The 22,639-nt window shown below is 49.5% G+C and overlaps 1 protein-coding gene across 2 annotated transcripts; it reads left to right on the plus strand.

Moving 5' to 3' along the window:
- Positions 1 to 4,461: 4,461 nt before the first annotated feature.
- On the plus strand, positions 4,462 to 10,540 carry LOC119452986 (solute carrier family 22 member 7). 2 transcript variants are annotated; one of them, XM_037714952.2, is made up of 5 exons: positions 4,462 to 4,820; positions 6,095 to 6,649; positions 7,145 to 7,576; positions 8,022 to 8,372; positions 9,129 to 10,540. In XM_037714952.2, exons 1-5 carry the CDS (start codon positions 4,632 to 4,634, stop codon positions 9,513 to 9,515), a joined length of 1,914 nt encoding a protein of 637 aa, XP_037570880.2. In that variant the 5' UTR covers positions 4,462 to 4,631; the 3' UTR covers positions 9,516 to 10,540. The 2 variants fall into 2 exon arrangements, with proteins under 2 accessions (XP_037570880.2, XP_049523417.1); XM_049667460.1 differs by lacking the exon at positions 8,022 to 8,372.
- Positions 10,541 to 22,639: the final 12,099 nt, after the last annotated feature.

Genomic DNA, 22,639 nt, shown 5'->3' on the forward strand with positions numbered 1-22,639 from the left:
TCTCTGAACGTGATTATCGTTATTGCCCTCTACAGCTCCGCGAACCCGCATGGGGGAAACTGCGGCAGTTGTAATCACCGTCTCCTCGTTCTGTGACTCGAAACGTGTGCGCGACGATTCGATGGTTATAAGGTAAGCGAACACAAGGGCAAGAGGTTGATATGCTCGTCCACAGAACTGGTCGTTCAAAAGAATTTACCATTTGTCTTTCTTTCGTGGACAGGACCGCATGGAAGAGGTTTATACGTTACCGCCTATAGCAGCACACGGCTATATACACTGACGAGTAATAATGAAGGAAACGCGCCGTCACTGAAAACAGCCTACAGCCAATGGCGACGATGCTTGCTGCATCGAAGGCACGCCGACAGAATTTGGTGCGCTTCGGCGCAGCTCGGTATTTTTAGTCTGCCTCTGTTTGGCGTGCTGCATAACCCCTGGAAAGTAGGCGCGCTACCGAAAGCCGGGTGCGCCTTCGATGAAAATAAGAAAATAGTAATGATGCCGAATTGGTCTTCGGACGCACCGCGTGGCCCATGGGCGTTGACAGACGAAAAACAGACGACGCCGCATAGGCTGTGGCCTTCTGTTAGACCTGTCAATAAACCTTTTCCCTCCCCCGTGTACCTATATAAACCTATCTTCGACCCTCGCGCACGAACTCCTTCGAGACGAAGTCCAGCGTGGCTTGATAACCATGTCCAATTTTAGGAGCGCGCAGCGCTGTTATAGTTACGAAGCTCGGTAAACTAACTTAATAGAACATGTTGCTGGGATTTTATAAAGCGAGAGGGATTCAAGGGGCTCGATTTCTATAGTTAGTCACAGCCATACGAGGTAACAAACAGTGAAACCAGAGAAAGCATAGGGCAATTGTTACGTTCAATTGAAACGTGGGCATTATAATGTAAAGCGAAAGGAAAGTGGACGAAATGATAAATTGCCACATGTGGGAGCCGCATTGCGCGCGTTGCTTTACCAACTCAGCTACCGCGGCTGCCACCCTTTCGCCCACTTTCTTGGGTCTGTGTGTTTGTCTACAAGATTAGCCGTCGCAATGTTAGCCAGCGCCGCTCGCGGTCAAGGCGGTGAACGTTGGTGCACATTCCTTGAACAGAATTATGCGCCTGCCCATATCCTTTCTTAATGTCATTGTTCTTTGACTGCGCTTAATTCCGCGCAAGAAACTGAGCGAACTAGTGCACAGCGAAAAATAGTCACGGGCTTTGACCGTGTCACAGGTCGTGACGTTAGAAGACATCACGACGACCTTTGATGTGAACCTCCGCTTCCTATATACGCGGTTGTTCGAACAGATGTGAGGCACTTTGATTAATTGAGTGTGAAGCACTCCGCTAATCGTCCAGACCTATACTGAAACCAAGTTTACGTGTAAGTGTCTTCTTTCGGAGAATATCACCGGACAGCACCTTCAAACTTCTAATTTAGGCTTTGCGAAGCCTGCGAAATTTTGAATATTCGCACACCCTTAATTTTAATGTTGAACATACAGAATTGGGGTGTGTCGTCTGCTCTATCCCACGATTCATCTCAAGTCAAAAGTGCGAGAAGGCAGGAGCGTTAATTCTTCTTATTAGTTTTTTCTTCGCCCATCTGTTCCAAGACAAATTCACTCGGACCCGCCGAGTTCTCCGTTGTTCTGCAGTTGCTCTTGCCGGCTGAGGCCAAACGACATCTTGCGATGCGCAGAACAGTCATAGACAGAAAGGCGTTCGGCGTTTTATGCTGCTTGCGGTGTTCTTCCAGTGGCTTTGTCCAGTGCTTCTCTCAATCTGGGTCGTTTGTTCTTGGAGTGGCACGTTGTCGCGCGCTCTTTCCTGCTCGTTATTGTCTGGTTTTTCATTCACCGCGCTCAATGTGACGCTGTTTAGGAAGCACTAATGTTAAAGATCGGGCCAGTTGGCACGGCACACAGATAGAGCAATAACCATACAACGCGAAAGAAGAGGCACATACGCACACAGAGCGAACTTGCAAGAGTTGCTTGGATGTGCTTCTTCTTCGGTGTTGCGTCGTTACAGTGGTGTCCGTCGACTATAGAAGCACCGACGCACCCCCCTTTGTATAACCAACCTCCTGGTTGACTGAGGGCGACTCTCCAGCTTTAACAACGCTGTACTCAATTCGACAGCGCTCCCCGTGGCAGACACGACAAAGCAGAAGGCGACCGGCATGGCCGAGACAACAAACACGCCTCCGAAGCAGAGGAAGAACAAGGCCGCGGTTGAGGGACGGATAATCGAGAGACGGGGCAGATGGGTCCCTGCACACTCTCTTCTATTCTCGGGTTCCAGCAGCGCACACGGGAGGAGAACAACCGGCAGCTGCGCAATCACGGAGTTGCGCCGAAAGGGAGCCAGGAAAACAAACGGAATCGACGCGTATAGAGGAGGCGGAAACATCTCCCGTCTTGAGCGTGCAGCTCTGTTCTCCGTCATGGCGTCGCGCCCCGCGTGTTGTTTGGTTAAGCTCGAACGACCTCAAACTGGGTTTCTTTAAAGGGTAGCTCGGCATATATATGCCGGTATTGTAAACATACGAGTGCGCCGGCCGCTTGTGGAGTGATCTGCGGATCTCCGAGCGAAGACACCGTATTGCACGAGTCTGTTGCCGACTTCCTCTTCCGCGAAAGTGAACAGAGAGTGGGTTGTTCAGATCATCGCTGCTTGTTGCAACTTCTATCTCGCTGTTCCGCCCACTCCTCTCTGGAACGCCGAGAGGCATCGAGAGTAAATAAATGAGGTGAAACTGCTATGGCGACGCTCAGCGGCTCAACTATACCCTCGTGAGGAGGCTAGCATTGGCAGATGCACTGAAAAGTGCTTCTTCAAAGTGCTTCAAATACTTCCGCGATTCAGCATCTCACTTATCATTTTATAGCTAATCCCACAGCAGAGCTTGTCGTAAGCAGCCGTCGAGGTAAAGTGATAATGCTTAACAACTGCCATATATAAATAACTTGTAAGCTTGTTCGTCGGTCTGATATTGCCAACTGCCGTCTATCTTTCCCGTCTCCACATAAGACGGTATACCTTCGGTCAAATGGTGAGCGACGATTTATTTATTTATTTATTTATTTATTTATTTATTTATTTATTTATTTATTTATTTATTTATTTATTATTTATTTATTTCAACTGCTCTCAATCGCCGTAACTATACAAAAGAGAGTGAAGTTAAAATCGGAAAAGCAGTCCAAGATTTCAAAAGACGCGGCGCAATCAATATACAGTTAAAGAAGATGGGAGGGGCACTAACTTCAACAAATGGTAAAAATGGCATCACAGTACATGAAAGAATGAAAATTTTGCCTAATAACTTTAAAAACATACAAAACATTTCATAGCGGTTTATGCGTATGCTAGACACATAGAAATGCGCGGAGAACGTGCGCCATGAATAGACATATTACACTGTACGTATAACAACAGAAAAGAATTCAAGCTTCATTATCGCGAACAAATCAAGGTATTATGTATTGCGCAATATAATGGTGTTCCGGTAAGCTAGCCAAGCATAGGTCAGAGCACTCGGGCAATACTGCCACGTGCATCGTTCTCAGCGCCATGCGCCACGAAAAAATGGAAATGGCGCGAACCCTTGCAAATCGCTGAACTGAAACTTATCCCGAACACGCTCAGCGGCCGCCTGTCGCCCAAGAGGTGATCTTCGCTCTTGTGGTCTAAGCTAGAATGGCGTTCAACTGGGGTGAGGTGTTTGCGAGGCAAGGCCACAAGTTTGCCACCTACGTTGAAGGATTGGGCGAACTTGACTGTGCCGGCCAGCAAAACAAACAACACACAAAGCACAACGATAGCGGCGAGCACAGTCGTCTACCGCCGAAATCGGATTCACGGGTCAAAACGTCGGCTATTTTATACATGGCTCATCGTATGCATTCCAGCGTAATCGCTTGTGCTTGAATAAGTCCAAGAATGTACTGCACCACTAGAATTCGCTTCGCGAACGCAATCTGATTAGATGTTTGCTATGGAATCGAGGAATAACAAATGCTGATAGACGATACTGTGTACGCTGACATTTCTGAAACTGCAGTTAGCAGAATGGGAGTGCCAGTAAGGGATGGGAGGCGATAGCAGGGGATTGCAGACTTCAGTGAATTTGCAAGCGTAGAGTGGATGCGGATGACATGGGTAACCAGAGATCTCAGAACGGTCTACGACTTGCGTGCTTATAGTCCATGATGATGATGCATGTGATGTATTAGGCCTAAGTGGGAAAATAAGTGATGACATCGGTGCGAGGCGACACATACGCCGACACATGTTCGATGCATGGTTAATAACAACACGTTCTTCTGACTCTTCCTCTGCCTTAGTCCCGTTCGGCTGCCGGATTGGCTCTTCTTATATTTCTTATATTCCTCTATGCTTAAGTAAATACCGATATAAAATTATTAGCAACGGTATCTAGCTTTACTATTCTCATTGTGTCATTACTACTTCTCGCCCCTTATTGATCTACCAGCCGCTTCTTGGCCGACTCCCCCGTTGTGGGTATATGTGCCAAGGATCATCATCGCGAGCGGTCGAAGTATAGAAGAATCACGTTCCATCCGCGCTCGAGCCCCCGCGCTGTCGCTGGCAGCCATGACCAGAAGAAGTTCGACCATGGACCGAGACACGTACTCCCGTCCGCTAGCAGCGGCGTCCGTCGGCAGCCGCCGGCCGTTCTTGCCGGCGGCCGCGACGGCAACGCACTTGCAACGTCGCCCGGCCGTACCGCCCGACGACCAGCCGACCGAGGACGTCATTCCGATGGGCGAAGGACGCTTTCAGGTGAGCATCTCTCCCATAGTCGCCGTATGCGTCACATCAAAATGCACAACTTAGAGAAATAGTGCCACCTCAATGGTAGCTTGCTCTACGTGTATGTACGATGGGGATAAAACCAGGCGACTGTTGGGCTTAACGAAAACCGTTGCTGCTCCTTGGGAGCGCGTGGCGCTGTTTGGAAGGAAGGTCAACACAAACAAATCGATATATTTGCGTTGCTGGCGGCGGTTAGAAATACATGTTGTTGTTGTTGTTGTTGTTGTTTTTTTTCTAACAGCGGAAACCACAAGAAAATGCCCGTCACCTTGAACCACGCCTCTCTTGCGTTACTACTAAGCGCTCTACAGATTACTTGGGAGAAGAAACGGCGCTTTTGAACGGCACGAGAGGAGACGACGAACGCGAGCGCCGTCTATAGCAGTGTTTCTTCGTTGTGAATTAAAGGTTACATGCACGCGGTCAAGTGGCATACGTATACACTAGAGGGTATGTACTACTCTAAGCGTATTGTGGCTGAAGATCGAAGTGTAAATTTCGCTGTCTCGCGACGACCGAGTGCCCGAGAAGGGCGAGCCGAGGGCAGGTGGCGCCGCCCGGAAGAACACCTGCGCAGACAGCGGGCTCGGTCACTGGCTGTGGTACCTGCAGCCAGTCTGTCCTGATCCACCCGCTGCTTTGAAGAAACTTCGCTGCTCGGACCAACCGGAGGTAGCCTCGCTGGCGTCTGGCCCAGATACCGTTGCCAGGTCGTGGCTGCGGCGTGTGCACCGACTCCCGAGGCGACTCGTGACGTGCGCTACGCGCAGCTCGGCTCGTCTCGCCCTTCCCCGTCTCGCCGACCCGTCTCCGCACCGCTGTCGACGAACTGTGAGGCACTCGTTCACATTTCGTTCCTTAACTGCTGGAACACGAAGCACGCCGAGAAGGGTTCAGGGGTACGAAGACAATGTTAGTGAGCCACAGGACTCTGCTTACGTTTTGCTTGCTATCATGTTGCGACTGTCGCCGAGCCGCATTTCCCCCGTTGTGGCCTGATGTAAAACAAGAACGTGTGCCTGATGCTCAACTTGTCCTCGTTCTTCTTTTCCGCCATCCTAACAAGTGTGACGAATGTCCTAACCATATATATGTCACTACGAATAGGCATTATGGCTTCTAGTCAGCGTTCGTGTCCGACGTCTCCTTTCGTGCTGTTGACAATTTAAGCGCCGATGTTCGCCGCCCAAGTATGTGTGCCAACCGCGACCCCAGTTGTAGCACACGTTCCTCCTCGTCAGGCGATGGTCATGGTAGCCTCGGCGCTGGCCGGCACCGCCTTCCTGCTGCACTTAATCAGCTTCCGGGTGACGACGCGCGTCATGGACCACTGGTGCCGGCCGCCCGAGGCCTTCGCCAACCTGAGCGCCGCCGAGTGGCGCAGCACGGCCATCCCTCTCGAGCCGGACGGCAGCCGCAGCCAGTGCACGCGGTTCGAGCCCCCGGACGCCGGCTCGCGCGCCCGCGTGGTGCCCTGCGACGCGTGGGACTTCGACACCGAGCGCTACGGCAACAACATCGTCAGCGAGTGGCGCCTGGTGTGCGACAGGCGCTGGCTCGTAGAGCTGGCCGTGCTCGTGTACATGGCCGCCTGCGCGGTGTTCCTGCCGCTGGTCGGCGTCGCGGCGGACCGCGTGGGCCGCCGCCTCGTCATGCACGTCTCGCTGGCCGCGCTCGTGGCGGCCGGCTTCGCCACCAGCCTGGCCAACTCGTACCTGCTGTTCGTCGCGCTGCGCATCGTCGTGTCGGCCGCCAGCAACGCGCTCTTTCTCGTCCTGTACGCCCTGCTCTACGAGGTGAGCACGGGTGCTGCTATAGGTCTCCAAGGTCTTCACACAGCCGCTGTAAGAAACGCTATGCCAGCACCATAGAGTTTCCTACAAAAATTACTAGAGGGGCCTCTGGCGCTATGGCGTCTATAGGAGGCGCGGCAGTTCTGCTATTGTGGGAATGATGGAAAGTACTACCATGTATTTGGCTTAAGCTTGACAAGAGGAGGAGGGATCAGTGCGAGTATGTGGCCGGGGCTGCCTGTCACTGTCATGTGCACGGAAGCCACAGACTGGCAGCCTCTCACTGAAGTTGCACCAATAACAACAGGCGGCTTTTTCCCGCCCATGTGCTGCAGCTCTTGCCCCGCTATGGGTTTTCCCGCATCCATCTTAATTGCGCGCACTATTCGTTCTTTGTATGTGCTTGATGAGCCTGTACGCACGTATAGTCTCGCAGTCATTTGTCGTATTTACTCGAAAGCAGAACGTAGATTCAACGAAGCCTTTTTCGCGACGCAGGTGACGACCCCCGCGCGCCGTGACCGCTACTGCTTCGTGGCCATCGCCGTGGCGTCGGTGGCTGCGCCGCTGTCGATGCTGGCGCTATCGGGTCTGCGGCTGGGCTGGGAGTCCCTCCACCTGGCGCTGATGGCGCCCACGTCGGCGCTGGCGCTCGCCTACTGCAGCGTGGGCAACGAGTCGCCCGTGTGGCTCGTCCGGTCGTGGAACGCGCGCGAGGCCGAGGCTGTGGCCCTGCGCGCCGCGCGCATCAATGGCGCCCCGCTCGACGAGTGCCGCGCCTGGTTCACGCGCGAGATGCAGCGGCGCGACTCCGAGCTGCCGCTGCTGCTCTTCGAGCACAGCCCGCTCGCCATCTTCGCGCCGGACGTGCGGGGCAGCCTGGTGCTGCTCTCGTACATCTGGGCAGCCACCAGCTTCGCCTTCAATCAGGTGCATGCAGCCACACTATGGTGTCGAGAAAGTATACCGAACGGTGAAACCGACAAAGGTCGACGTGAGACAGCTCGATCGTTTAGCACGCTCATCCGAGAAGACAACGTTCCGGACGTTGCAGCATGCAAACGACCGAAGTTGCACGAGCACATACCGGCGAAAACGTTACAGATCTGTTCGCAAAGCAGCCGAACAAGTGCGCTTTGATTAAAGCCAATCGGGAACCAAGCACGGTCGAGTCCGCGCCGAGCGCAGGGTTAGGGGCCATAGTATTGCAGGGTCACGATGTGGGTCGGCTTCTTGAGAGATAGTATTGGGGGAGAGGAAGTTGATTGGCTCGCGAAGGCTTGCTGACTTAACGCTCCCTGCTATAGTCAGTTTCCTAGGCAGCTTTTTGAAAGAGAAGACGCGTGATGCGGGGCCTTTGCTTGCATCGGTGCAGGTGAACCTGAACGACATCCTTCCCGTGAAGAGCGCGTTCGCTGCCGCGGGCATTGTGTGCATGGTGCCCATGTACGGTGCGGCGTACGCGTGCTGCGTGCGCTTCGGCGCCCGGCGCTCCAACGTGGTGGCGGGGCTGGCCTTCAGCGCGCTTGCCGTCGCGCTGGCGGCCACGCATGGGCACCAGCTGCAGGACCTGAGCGTGGCTCTCATCGTCGCGCTGCGCATGCTCGGAAACTTGGTCATCGTGCTGGCCTTCGTGGTCACCGTCCGCCAGTACCCGGTGACCGCCCGCTGCACCGGCCTCTGCTGGGGATTTGCACTCGGCCGGCTCTCCGGATCGCTTGGAGAGGTTGGGCCTTCTCTCTCTTCTCTTTTGACCTCTTGCATGCGCCTTAGCATGAGCCACGGAGGCGGAGCCAGCGAACAGAAATACGTCACCGGGATAGAGGGAAAGGCGCAGGTTTCTCCAGACCATTCTGATTGGTAGGAAAGGTGCGGACGTCACGCCAGAGGTTTAACCTTGTGGGTCGGCGAAACTGGTGTCCTGCAGTGTGCTGCAGCGATGACTGGCAGAAAATTAAGTTGGGATAGCGACGCAAGGCTCGGCGTCAACGGGAAGAACGGCAACGGGACGAAACATTGCGCCGACGACTTTCACATATATAATCGAGCGGATTCAGAAAGCTCTTCGCTTACTTTGACAATCATTTTTGATGGTTTTGAATAATTTTGCTGAATGAGAATGCCTTGTACGTATGGTGATTTTCGCGATGTTGTAGTAACTTCACAAGACACGTATAAAGATAGAAAGCTGGCAAGGCCATTTGGAATAGTTCATTATTCATGCAATTTCCTAGTAAGGGCCTTCATTGTAACGGCGTGCAACTACGTTTCGCATATTGAGTACTGTGATGGTGTCGTCTTGGAACATTTGTAGAACAAGGAATGTCGCAGGAGCCCACGTCAGTACCCTCGTCGAAACGTCGGCTCCTGCTGAGACATTCCTTGTTCGACAACTGTTCATCACTCGAAGCCTCCATTCAAGTTCCCGCGAACCGTCTCGTTTGGCTGTGTGACACCGAAAGACTCTTGGCCTACCCGTCAGGTGCTGTTCCGGTTGGCGCCCCAGCACCGGCGCGACATCGCGGTGTGCGTGGTGGCCATCTGCATGGCGCTGGCGGCCGTGGCCACCGAGTACCTCCCCGTCGCCGTGTCCAGCTCGGGCCGCGCCGACGGAGCGCCCAGCGGCGCGGCGCCCACCATCTCGGTGTCCGCGTACCCGTCGCGCCGGGTCAGCGTGGCCACCGCCGACGAGCGCCGCCGCTCCATGCTGGACTCGCTCGTCCCTCTGCCCAAGGGCCCAAACAAGGAGCGCGCGCACCGCCGACCGCGGCCGTCGGCGGCCGACGACCGGCTGCCCGAGCAGTACTCCGTCAGGGTCTCCGGCAGCATGTCGCTGCGCTCCACGTCGTTGGATCGCAGCCGCCATTGACGTTTTATTACTACCGCGTGTATAGTGTACTTATTCTCATTGCGTGTTACAATTACCATACGTCAGTCGAGAACTGTGCTCGTTTTCAATGTGTGAAGCGACACCGCTGTCTTGACCTGCAAACGGGGCTCGGAGCCCATCAAACGAGAGGTTCTTTTCCGATTTCCTTCCGAGCCTACTCCGTATGCTGTGCTCCTCCGTCTGCGTCGCTCTGGCGACATTTTGGTTAGTGCGAATGTGCGTTTGCGGAAAACTTCTGTGTCGCCCGTATGACTTCATACGAATACATTGCTGGCTGTGCGTGAGAAAACCGGTTCTTAGCGTCTTTTTCTATCTAATCTACGAACACGTGTCTGATTTTGTGCAGAACTTGTGGACAATTTCGTGCTGTTCGCGAAATGTTGCCTGTAAAGCGTGCTCAGCCACTGGACGTCCAAGTGTTGCGGAAAAGCCAGCCTTTCGGTGGCAAGGAGCACGTGTTTGCGGACAGCGAGGGTGCGCTTAGAGCGCAAAGAAATTTCGAACCACGCTGCCTGACTATGCAAATATGCCAGCTACGCGTGTCCGTGCAGCGTATCGCATGCCCTGTTACAGCATTTCAGGATCATAGCGATGGCCGATCCGCTGCCGCAAGAGCGAATCCCGGGAATTGTGATACAGATCGCGCAGGCGATGGGCGTTCTGCGATGCATGCGAACGTCGCGGTATTTAAAAAGGCGCTATTCAAAACGAGTGCGGATGCATTACACATGTTCACTTGCATTTATAACTTCTTTTTCACGCAATCTATGACGCCCTCTCCCTTCTTCCTGTGTATAATCTAGTATAACTCGCATTAATTATATTGGTGGCTGCGGTATATTCTTGCAAATGCAGCACATCGACAACATAGAGTCGGTCAGGTGTTTTACACTGAAGGAAAACAACAGGAGTGGCTTGCAGCACAAGCTGTGGTGCAAAAGTCCTGCTTGTATGTGGCACAAAACACAGGAAGAAGAAAATACAAAGTTCTTGCAGTTATTGCAGCAACTATCAGAAAACAGTACAGCACCACTTTGTTTTGATTATAGGTGCGAGCGCAGCTTTTGCCTTCCTTATTTCGTATACCTGAGCTTATTGCTTGACAGAAAATGTGACGAGTGACTGCTGGCACAGAGTTAAATGCCTCTGAGTTTACGGGCATTTGATGCTGTATAATAATGGCACGAGTTGGCTACAACAGATTACTCCATTTCCCAAGTTTACTAGCCTATTTTTTTACCGTTGACAGCGTAATTGCAATGTTCCAACTTGCTAAATTAATTAAAATGACATGCGTGTGCATGTCATTCAAAATTTATCGCTAATTATTCGTGTTCGATCGACTCGTATTCGAAAATTTTGATATTCGCACACGCCCGATTCTCCGCGCTCGTCCATCACAGGCCCGCAAACATCCGCAATTTCACGCAATGGTGAGCGCATTGCGTAACACAGTTCTTTAAATGGAAAGCTCGAACTTCGCGCTCGGGCCGTACACCATTCGTTCGTACTAGGACGCCATTTCTTTTAAACACTTTTTCTCCTAACGCTGCTGCGCACACGCCGGCCGATCGTTGGCCGATAGAGCGCCTATGCGCTCATCCAAACGCAATGGCAACGCCCTTCTCATCGCGTCCCATGATTTGAGCTGTTCTCGCTTATGTGATTCTACTCCCAGTGCAGCTCTGTACCGTCGTGGGTAGTGCAGTGACAACGGGGGAGAAAACGATAACAGAAGGAAGACGAACATTGGGACAGGAACCAGAGCAACGCTCCCGAGCTCCACGCACACTTGGAAGCAATGTTGCTTCGGTCACGTGTTTTCGGAACGCTGTCTGCCTTCGCCTTGCCCTCGCCATCTAATTTAAGCCGATGATGCAGTGACGCAAAAGGCGCGCCTGCGCGTTCCAGGAGGGGCCGAAAGGGTGGCGCCGTGGCGCGACCACCGCAAGCGGCAACGCGGTGCCGGTCGCGGCTTTGGCGCCAGCTGGCGGCGTACTCGCGGACTAAAAGCGCTGCTCTCGACTCGCGGGGCAAAGCACAGGTGCCGCCAGCCGTCGCGGTGACGCCAAGGAACAAAAACGGCGGTGCTCTAGCGCGATTATAAATTCGCTCTGCGCATGCGGTCTCCGGCAAACTGTGGTTATTACCAGTTTCTAAACAAGATTATTTTTTTGAAAGACACGTCGAAAGAAATAAGAAGAGGAAAAAGGAATTGTGAGCCATAGGAGACGCTAGCTCATTTGCATAATTTTTATTGTCCCTTTTCTTTTTTTGCCCTAATTTTTTCAAGATGAACCCGGGGTGCTATTCTATAGTCAAATTCCGCCATATTGTTGAATTCCCTGTTATGGCGGCATTTTGAACCTATCAGAGAGGACCAGAGGGCTGCTACGGCCTCTCTGATCGGCTCAAAATACCGCCATTACCAAATTTGACAATATGGCGGAATTTGACCATGTCCAGAATAGCACCCTCGTACCCACAGAGTTAGTATACTATATTAAATCTGTCATAGTTACTTTCAGATATAGCGCAAATAAGTACACATACACACGAAGAAGACACGACAGACGCGCCCAGCAAAGAAGTCGGTATGAAAGGAGCCCTGAACGTTTACAACACCACGTATCAACATTGCATCTGAGTTTAAACTGGCAGAGCGTACCTTCAAAAGCGCTAAGATGCATTTCTTAGGCAAAAGAAGACTGATTATTAGCGATGAAATTGATATCCCGGGTCGTAATACGAATGATTATGAAGTATAATTAGATTGGTGTTACGGTTACGAATGATATTATCAGCCATCAAAGCGGAGGCCGAACTTCAGTCTTTCTTTTCCCACCCTAACACTCAATGAGGATCCAAACCGGGAAGCCGACGACGTCATTGTGACTTCATTGATCTCGCCGTGCTGTCGCAGTTTTGGGTCGCTTTTGTGCAGGAAGTCAAATCCGCCCCATGCACAGTTCTGCCATGTCATGCAGAATACGCCGGATATTCTCAGGTCACCGCTACACGACATTGGGTGGTACCCGTCCTTAGGAGGTAGACTACCTTCTGTTCACGTATGTTAGTCTACAGAGTCTTCCAGGAAGACTACCCTGACGGCCTCCGTTTGGAATTAAATAAAAACAGTTCTGCCATAAACTTCGGTCAGTAGCTTACCCCATCCGCCACCACGGGTCGCAGCGGAACCTTCACAAAGTGAAGCACGATACACGCAAGTTATCTCGTAAAGTAAGAGTAAGAAATTTCTATGTGGATCACTGGAGAATTAACAAGAATGCAAGATAAAAGAAAGGACACTGTTACCTTACAGAAAGGCCTAAATGATAGAATATATATATATATATATATATATATATATATATATATATATATATACATACTTTTTACACAACTCTAAGTGGAGCAGGAGGCAGGTTTGAGTTAGTTGGTTGGAAACATAAACTGGCAGCGCAAAAAGGAAAGTTTTGACACGAGTGGTGGCGGTTCGAGCTGAAGGTTCCCACAGCAAAGTTTCAACATTCGAAACAGGATGAAGCATGTGCAGCGACAGTCGGGAAACGACTGACCACATCGTATAAATGGAATGCCAAGATATTCGCCCAGCAAAACCCGTCCGCCTTCCAGAAGCGCTGGGATTCAAAGAAAAGGGAAGGATTAACTGGTCGGCAGCCGAGATAAGACGTTTAGAGTATTGCTGAAGAAAAGCAATCTGTGAATAGATTGATAGCTCTGGAGTCGCTACAGACATAGGTAAACGTACACAATATAAAGGTAGATGTTCCAATGAAGAGAGTAAAAATCGAGGCGAGATAGGCAATATGCTGGACTGTTATGTTATGCATGTATATATATATATATATATATATATATATATATATATTGTGAACATTTATTAAGCTATTCATTGACATCTGTACATGACCGTCATCACGTGGGGTTGACTGGGGTTCTTCATTATCGCTTGTGGTGCTTTCTCTGTAGTGTGAGCTGTGCTTTGGGTGTGGTCGGCTCGTCGCATATCCAACGCGTAATTAACGTCGTGATAACTGCTGCGTCACAATATATATATTATATATATATATATATAGTGAGAGAGAGATAATTTATTTGAAGGAGGGCAGAGAGGTTGCCCTGAGCTAGCGTGATCTAGCCTGCTATTCTGCACAGGGGTAGGGGGGGGGGGGGGGGGGGAGAGGACGTAAAGGTTGGATGATGCACGATGACAACATAGAAGAAGGATGCACAACGATAAAGGCAAGTTCAGCATCCTCATGGCTATCAACAAAGCCCCCAAAAAAAGGTAATTCAAAAGTATCATCCACCTTCCAGAGCATGGATGGAGTCCCGAATCCAGTTGAAAGTTCACAAAAAACGTGCAACGAAGATGCTTGTGTGTGGGTTTCTCCTGTAAGAGCAGCGCAGGTGCCAAGAAAGGACTTTAGATTGTGTAAAGAGCAGGCGATAAGCTGCTCCAGTTCGGCGAGGACATGCACGGCGCTTTCGGCGACCTAACTGGTTAGCGCAAGCTGGTAGGTGACTCTATTTGTCACCGTTTCGGAGGGAATGCCAATAGAAATAATCATCATCATATTGCGTTGTCCTCGGAGCCCACGTGACAGGCGCGACTCGCCATGGACGAGAACGGCGCATTACGAAGAGGCACGTGACGTGGGAGGGCGAAAAACGCCGTCTTGCGCGATGAAGCGGAAGTGCACTTCCGCGCAGGCGGGGAAACCAATCGGAAATGAGCCACGCGCACGGCACGGCTGGGTACGCAGCAGACGCCGGCGCATGGAAATTTCCTTTTTCTCCTCACCCCCCCTCTCTCGCTCTAGGGTCGTTGCCGCACGTTTTTCGCATTGCCTTGGAAACTGCGCAGCACGCGAACGGCGAGAGTGCATGCCATTACCGCCGCAGTCGCAAAAAGTGTGCGCGGTGTTGCGAAAGATACACACGCACACACAACGGAGCTGCTTTCGATCACGCTTGGGACGAAGTAGTCCGGCAGGCTAGGCATATCAAACCAACGGGTTAATGCTTATTTGCATAATATTGTGTCGATGCAGATGATGTTTGTGTCTGCCATGTAAAGGTATTCGTGACCCGTAAGAACAACCAACGAGACTGTCCAAGGTATGAGTAACCGAAATCGCTGTATATTTCAGTCAATCAACTAATTAATAAATTTGTTTCCATCTATTTGCACGATAAACAGACGGCGATTTGACGGGCCCGCAGCCCGCATAACTCCACCATTGTTGGCCAGCAGCTGAAGATGTGACAGAGAATATATAAATATATATTTTTAATATCGCATTAACGGCGAGGACAACAATACATATTGCTCATACGGTTATACGTAAACAGACTATATCGCCACATTTACATTAATCAAGCGAAACTGTCTTGATTAATTTTAATGTGTAAACACATCAAAATTAATGAATTCAAAATCCTTCGAAACCGAAGGCAACGCGTAACACGTACGCTTCATTCCAGAATTGAAACGTACGTGTGCTTATCTCATGGATATATTGGAATGTATTCTGAAACATCCTTCTTCCTTGTGCTCTGCACAATGCCTATAGGCACCTCTCTGTGTCTCTCCCATGCAGTAAGCTATTGATTACGTCGAATTCTCGCAATGTGCATCGACACCCGGTCAAACTTCGGGCGCCTATTCGCATCCTCTTCTTAGTAAACACCTATAAGTTCAACGGAACATAAGTGTTCGTGAGTTTTTGTCTGTGAGGAGAGTGCGTTTAGGTGGTTAGGAGGACAGTTACAAAAGGGCGCCTGCCTGTGCCCGACCTTCGTAGCCTCCACCGCAGAGATCCGACGGGACATCGATCGATCCCGTGAGGCTCTTTCGGGATCGTCGTGCGATTGATCGCTTCACAGGTGTGCAGCCAGCGCACGTGCATTCATCCGGGAATTCCCCGGATCCTATCTCCGCGTGGGCAGTCGTTGCTGGCTCCCCCCCGCCTCGATCGCGTTTAACTGTACGTTTATTGTGAACCGTGGTCGGACAAGGAATGTCGTTGAAGCCGGCGTTGCGACAATTGCCTTGTCTTCGTCAGGGCCCTGGCGTTTATTGTGCTCACTGCCCTCCATTGTCCATTATTTCCTCTTGCATCCTTTCCGTCTATTGTGCCTGCACTTTAACCCTATTACACAACATCCACCCTGTTTAGGAGAACAGACATGTGGGCAAGTTGGTTAAGCTCCATCTTAAGAACGGGAGAAAAAAAAAGAAGAAGAAAAGACAGAAAAAAAAAAAGGGGGGGGGGGGGGGGAAGAGCACGGACAGGAAAGAAGACGACAGGACGGGCGCAGGACAGCGCGCGTCCTGTCGTCTTCTTTCCTGTCCGTGTTTTGTGTTTTTTCTTTTTTTCTTTTTTTTTTTTTTTCGCGCCGTTCTTCAGATGAAGTCCACCCTGTTGACCGTCCCCGCAGTGCACACATTCAGTGGGACGGGAGTATACGCAGTTACGTCGCCGTATTGTGTAGTATGGTTCAGTGCAGTACAATGACGCGCGTTCTTAGCCTAACTTCGAAATTGGTTTCTTCACTTGCCGTTGCATTGTTATCGCTTCAATTTCGCAAGATCGCTTTTTTGGGGTCTGAATCGCTCATGTTTAACACTTGATATATTTACTTGCCTGGAGAAAAAAGAAAGGAAGAAAGAAAGAAAAAGAAACGACCGTCATTTAGGTTAGAACGAGACAGCACAAAATATGTAATTCTATTGCGAATTTCGAGCTAGAACAAGGAAATGGTAACCGACAAATGTTCCAATACTGTTGGAATAAAAACGCAGGTGGTAATGTATACAATATACTACACCATCTTTCATAAAACGGTGTTCAGCTTTATTTTTATACAAGGTGACGAGAATGGTGCTACATACTGGCGGATCTAACCTTGCACATGGCATACCAGCGACTGCTCCGCCGTCTCCTTTTAACCTGTGCGGGCTAAATATGCCACAGAGCTACAAGGTGCTCGAGCAACACGTCGTGACTTTCTCGCCAAGTACGGACAGTGAAAATAGTATTACGTGCACAATACTATTATTCTGTATTCAGAGTAGTTTTCTCTGTCTATGCCAATGTGCGAAACGTACGTCGTCCTATCTGCCTCTTTTTCCAGGCAGGCAGGCAGGCAGGTCGGCGTTGTATGCTATATGTGTGTAGGTCACGCCGCCTTCGCCACTGCGTCGATCCGAGCCAATGTGCTACGGCAAGAAGTAGTTTAATGATTGGAAAATGTAGAGAGGTCGGCCGGAATACGGAGCATCTGGCCTGTTACTGTACGTAAGGGAAGGGAAAGAGGGGAAGAAAGAGGGTCATAATGGGGGGGTGATAATGGGAGGAACGAGGTGAAAGGACACATTGCATAAATGATTATCACAAGCGTGAGTCCAGGCCCGTGTCGCCTAAGAAACGTGAAAAAGCACGCATTGCCTCAATTGTCTGCCAACTCTGTGGCCCTGCGCCTAGCAAGAGGTCCTCCGACATTGGTCTATTATATAAATGCCTCAAGGTGGCTGCCAGTGTGAGTCTTTCGGGCGCATACTCAGGGCACACCACGAGCACATGGTCTATCGTCTCTATAACACCACACACTGAACATTCCGGGGATTCTGCAAATCCATTTTGTTGTTTTTGCTACGCAAAAACAACATAAGTGCTACTCCAATACTCGCTCCAGCATAAAGCCAGCTGCCATGCAAGTTCAAATTCTGCGGTGTTTCTCGATCATATATCTGACAGAAAAGCACGACATAATCGTGACTTCGCGTCAAAAAACTTGAGTCATACTACAGTAGCGTTATTCTTTCTTTCCCTCTTTTTCGCCACGAACATTGCGAGTCGGAGTCGCTGCTTGCCCCCGCCCTTTCATAGGCCACGGGGTCATCCCTGTAAATGTACTTTTGTACATTTACTGTAAATGTACTGTAAATGCACTCTGCTTTCACGTGCGTATTCTTTTTTTTTTTTTTCGAGCTCCTGTAATAGCCTCTCCAAAAGACGGACAGTGAGTATCCGTCCGACTTTCGTAACTCATACGCATAACGTGACCCACACGCACGAATATGAGCGTTCATTACGCGCACGTTTCATTTATGCTTATTCCGGCTTTTTTTTTATTTTTCATACATTTGTGCGGTGTGTACACTGGCGCTCCCCTGTACACCTCGATGCGCCGCGACATGCACCGCGCCTTCGTGGGGCCTCTGCAATATAGCGGCAGCGCGACAACGGGATGTCAGGGCTCGCTGACGAACGCAGAGAAGGCAGGATCCCACGCCCATTGACGCCGCTCGCTATATATATATATATATATATATATATATATATATATATATATATATATATATATATCAGAGCGCTATAGGCCGTGGCTCTGCGCCGCGTGGTTTGTGAACCCGGAGTTCCATCAGGGCGGGCACTCGGGATGACGACACAAACAAGAAAATGGATAAGAGAGACAAAAAGAAAAGGCGAGACGCATAGTCGTCGCTGCCGCATAGCTGCAGGGTGCTAGTGGAAGTCTAGTACGTCACGGCACAGTACCACGCAGTGTACTGCTAAAGCTGGAGCAGGTACAATGGCAGAATAGACTCGCTGTTTCCGAAACCAGTGTCACCAAGATGAAACAAAACACCAAAAGAGAGAGGAATACGCAACAAGAGCAATCGTGCCAGCGCCGTCTGTCGTGGTTCCGTTTAAAGACCGGTTATGCCCCAACTTTGCAGAACTGAGTAGTCCAGGTATGCTATATACATACGTACCTGACTATTAGTATATATATGACGAATTTCACCTGCTCCTCTGAACATTCTCTCTTTTGTGCATATTACGTAATATAATTGTTCTACCTCTTATCGGGAAAACATTAGTTCGGCGGCAGCGCCCATTTCCCTATTGAAACGCATGTAAAACGCAGACATGCTTTTACGAGACAACCGATGGATAGATTTGAATGAAATTCGTTGCATTTGAGAGAGAGATATATAAAATTATACTGGCTATGTATGGCAGAATTTTGATTTAGGGCCTGTGAGTTCTCACGAAAATTCTCGAAAACTGGAAGGAAAGAAAAAAAAATGAAGCACGAAGTTTACTGTGCATCAAAAACGGATATCTAAATTCTATTAGCTGCATCTGTTGAGCATCTAAAGCGGACAAACCGATGTGAGTTTACAAGTTACATGAACTGGTTAAAATACTTACGAGGATCTTGCAAAAGTTGTACTCACAAATTGGCGGTATATTTCAGTACGGTGTGCAGTAGTTAAATTTTGCCCAATTTAAATGCATTATGTATTATTAGGCGCAGTTTACAGAAGGATGATGTCGTTTCTTATTCCTGAGATACAGAGTTGTAAACCTGATATTCGAGTTTCAAATTTCAGGCATTTTCTTTAAAAATTGGTAGCATAAATAAAAGCCCACTTAGTTGCTTAGGGTGACTGGATTTTAACTACTTCTTATAAGCGGCCGAGCTACAGCTTCCTCTTAAATCAAGAATATGAACAAAAACACACCCTCTTTCACCAGACAAAACGAAGGCGCTTCACTGAATAATGTTTCCTTTCTTTCTTTCTTTTTTCTTTCTTTCTTTCTTTCTTTCTTCTTTTTCCGTCCTGTCAACGTTGACTTCTTTAGTAGCTACAACTATGTGGAACTTCCTTTGCATTTGATACAGAAAGAGTTCGTCAACAGAGTTTGCTGTCAGGCTAATGGTACATGGTATTTGAGAGAGTGATGAAACGTCATTAAAACTGAATGAGAAAAAAGAAAAATGAATATATATATATATATATATATATATATATATATATATATATATATATATATGCCTCAGGGCCTAGGCATTTCTGCGAATTTATGTACATGGTATTTAAAGGGAAAATAAGGCACCTATATATAACCCGACAAAAAAAAATGTTCTCCAAACTTTCCTGAAAAATTCCTTCTGCACAAAGACCAATAAAGTTGCACATACTGTAGCTAACAAAGAAGTCAATGTATGCTCGTTGAACCGAGATAAAAGAAGGAAAAAGAAAGCGTAAGCTATTTCATTGAAGCGCTTTTGTTTTGTTCAGAAAAAGAGGGGGTGGGGAGATGTCACACTATTGTAGTTTTGTGTTCGTGTTCATTTTTTTATTTAAGAAAGAAAAAGGCAAGGGGGATTGGGGCGTTTCTGGCCCAATAGAGAGAGATTCCGTCTCGTTCTAAGAGTTCTTTCGCAAAGCTTTACACGTATAGTCATTCTCTTATGACAATGGAAGTAACCAAAACATAAAAGCAATACCATGTGAGCTCTTCATAGCGAGTACGTAAGAGGCGAAGTAGGCTGACATTGGGGGGAATTGGCAGTGCCTGCTCGGAAACTGTCCGCTGGAGACCCGTTTCCTTCTTTTAATCTGGCTGCTGCCCCGAGAACGGGAACGAATAATACGCACAACGCTTAGCGAAGTAGCCAATAGAAAGGAACGTCTCGGGCGAAGCACGTGACTCGGACTGAGTAGGAGCCGGTCAACAAAACTCCCTACGCTCCCGCTTTCCTTTTTTTCCCCTTTCCTATATACGCTCACCCCTTTCTTCCTCATTTCTTGCCAGGCCGAATCAGGACGACCACCGGCCAGCGCCACGCGAGGCACGCGATTAGATTAGCCGAGCACGCCAGTGCCGTTCCAATCTTCGGGAGGAGGGGAGTGGAGGCGTCCCGAATATAGTCTCGCGTATTTACCAATCTTTTATCTCGTTCCTCCTTCCCCATTTCCTCGCTCCTTTCATGCAAGGGAGTCTTCCCGAATCCTGGTCTAGTCTCCCCGAGAGGCTTGCTACTAGATTGCCTTGCCTTCGAGTTCGTTCTTGCTCTGGAGACGTCTTCCTCGCTCCGTCTTCGTCATTCTCGCGTGTGCTGGCCACTGATCGATTCCCAGTTCCACCCCCCCCCCCCTTTTTTTTTTCCTCCGTTGTGGTCGTGGTTGCTTCTGATTTTCCAGACGCGGAGATTGGCTCCCGGTGGTCCCCGATTGGTCTTGATCGCCGAGCGGACACGGCTTGGCTCATTTAGCCGACCGTCAATTGCTCCCAGACGTGCGTCGCCGTTTCGCTTTTACTTTGTTTGTTAGCCCATAACTTCGCGCCAGTGAGCTCCAAGTTGGCTTCCTATGGTCGATCGTGCTTCCAAATGTCTGTTTGGCACCCTAAGTGCTCGCGACGTGCAAGAACGCTTGCCGTTCGGCAGCCTAATTGGTCGTAGGAGCGGGCGTATAATCTATTAATCCCGGCTCCCGGCGAGTGCAGTTTACATAGCACTCCAGAAAGTTAGCGCGTCGGCCAAAAGAGGTCTATGAGACATCTTACGTGTAGCGTGTTGGTCGAAGAAGTATGAAAATGAAAAATATTAGGAAAAGGAAACTGCATACTACCGTATTTAATCGCACAATGCTCGTACCCCCCACACTGGCCAACAAAAATTATATATATATATATATATATATATATCCCCGATTAAGGTGTCATCGAACCCTCGAGAACGGCTGCAGCGACAGTCGCCTGCTTGTTCTAACGGCGTCAGTGTTGACACCGACTCTGAATAGGTCGGGCCAGAGTCACTTTATCCGTTTAGTGACTGTATTTTTAAATATATTAGTGTCTGCAAAGAAAAAGTATTTTCTGTTTCTGCTTGTATAGAACCTGTCTTCTTGTTGCAAAGGTAAGTGCTGTTTTGAAGTATTATTTTGTTTAAGTTTACTACAACTGCTGGCGTGATCGAGAACGACTATTTGCAGCCAATTTATTTTTATTTGATTTAGCTCCAACTCTCGTAATTATTGCACACCCAAACATCGCATCAATTTCCACGAAAAAAAAAAAAAACGAATGATGAGGGTACATACGGTATAATGTAACACAGCTGCTTAAGTAAACGATAACAAATTTGTCCAGTTTATTGCTGACCGCGTTTTCGCAGTTTTCGTTTAACGTTACTCATTCGCAGTGTAGTTCGCTCTCTCGTTTCGATTTGTCGTACAATTACTCTTTTACAAACGACAGTAAGCGCCGCTACACCATTGCCAAGCGACATTCTTGAACACTTCACAGATAGGCGCAATGGCTCGGCTGCTCCGTAACCACGTGATGGCAGTTGACCTCAACCACTTCCGCCAATAAGCGGAGGCCCGGCTACTCAGACTTATGATTCGTGTTTGTATATTTGCTTTGCTTCGACAGAACGCGACCAGCGCAGTAGGGTTCTGTAGTGATGCTCGTATGTAGGCAAATGGGCGTTCATGTGATGTAGGCAGTCATATGGCAGACACTTGCGCCAATAGGCGGCCTCATTTGAGCTCGGCTTATTTGCTTTGGCGCCACTCTCCATGGTGTGTCAAATAACGAGAGACATACGCTGCCCTCCCGTCCACCCTTGCACATTGCACAGGACACTGTTGCGGCGCCTTAAGTCTGCGCAGAGGGTTAAAAAAAAAAAAAAAAGATATTTACCATCGTCCTGCGCCACCAAAACCATCTTGGCGGCGGCATTATCTATTCAAAGAAGACCGGCACTGCGTGCTCGGAGCAGACGACACGCGCTACAGGAACAGCAACAGACGAGCGAGTCGTCTGCACGGACGCTTTTTGCAGACGACGCGGGTGGCTCCCCCGCGGCTTCGCGCGCGCGTCACTTGACCTCGAGCCATTAACGACGATTGGGCGCTTCCTGTGTGTCTCGTCTGCTCTTCTCGCGGTGGCGTCGTCTGCTGCCGCGTTCCTGTGTATGCACATTTCCTCCCTGACGCCTTTGCTCCCAGTTTAATAGCACTCCGGCCTGTTAAACAAAGTGTCGGCGATTGGCGTCAATTTGTCGCATGTGTGCGCATGACGTCGGTCGGCGACGATTTCGTGATACCAAATCCTTCCGTCGCGTCCACTTCAGCGCCACTATATTGCGGGATTAAAGAAAGCAGCGAACATATTTACGTACTGGGCGAAACGATAAATTATGTCCAGGACACAAAAGAATCTGAGAGAATTTACAATTTCACCACCACGCGACTACGCTGCTACTTG

Source organism: Dermacentor silvarum, chromosome 5 (assembly GCF_013339745.2).
Source record: "Dermacentor silvarum isolate Dsil-2018 chromosome 5, BIME_Dsil_1.4, whole genome shotgun sequence".
Taxonomy (NCBI): Eukaryota; Metazoa; Arthropoda; class Arachnida; order Ixodida; family Ixodidae; genus Dermacentor; species Dermacentor silvarum.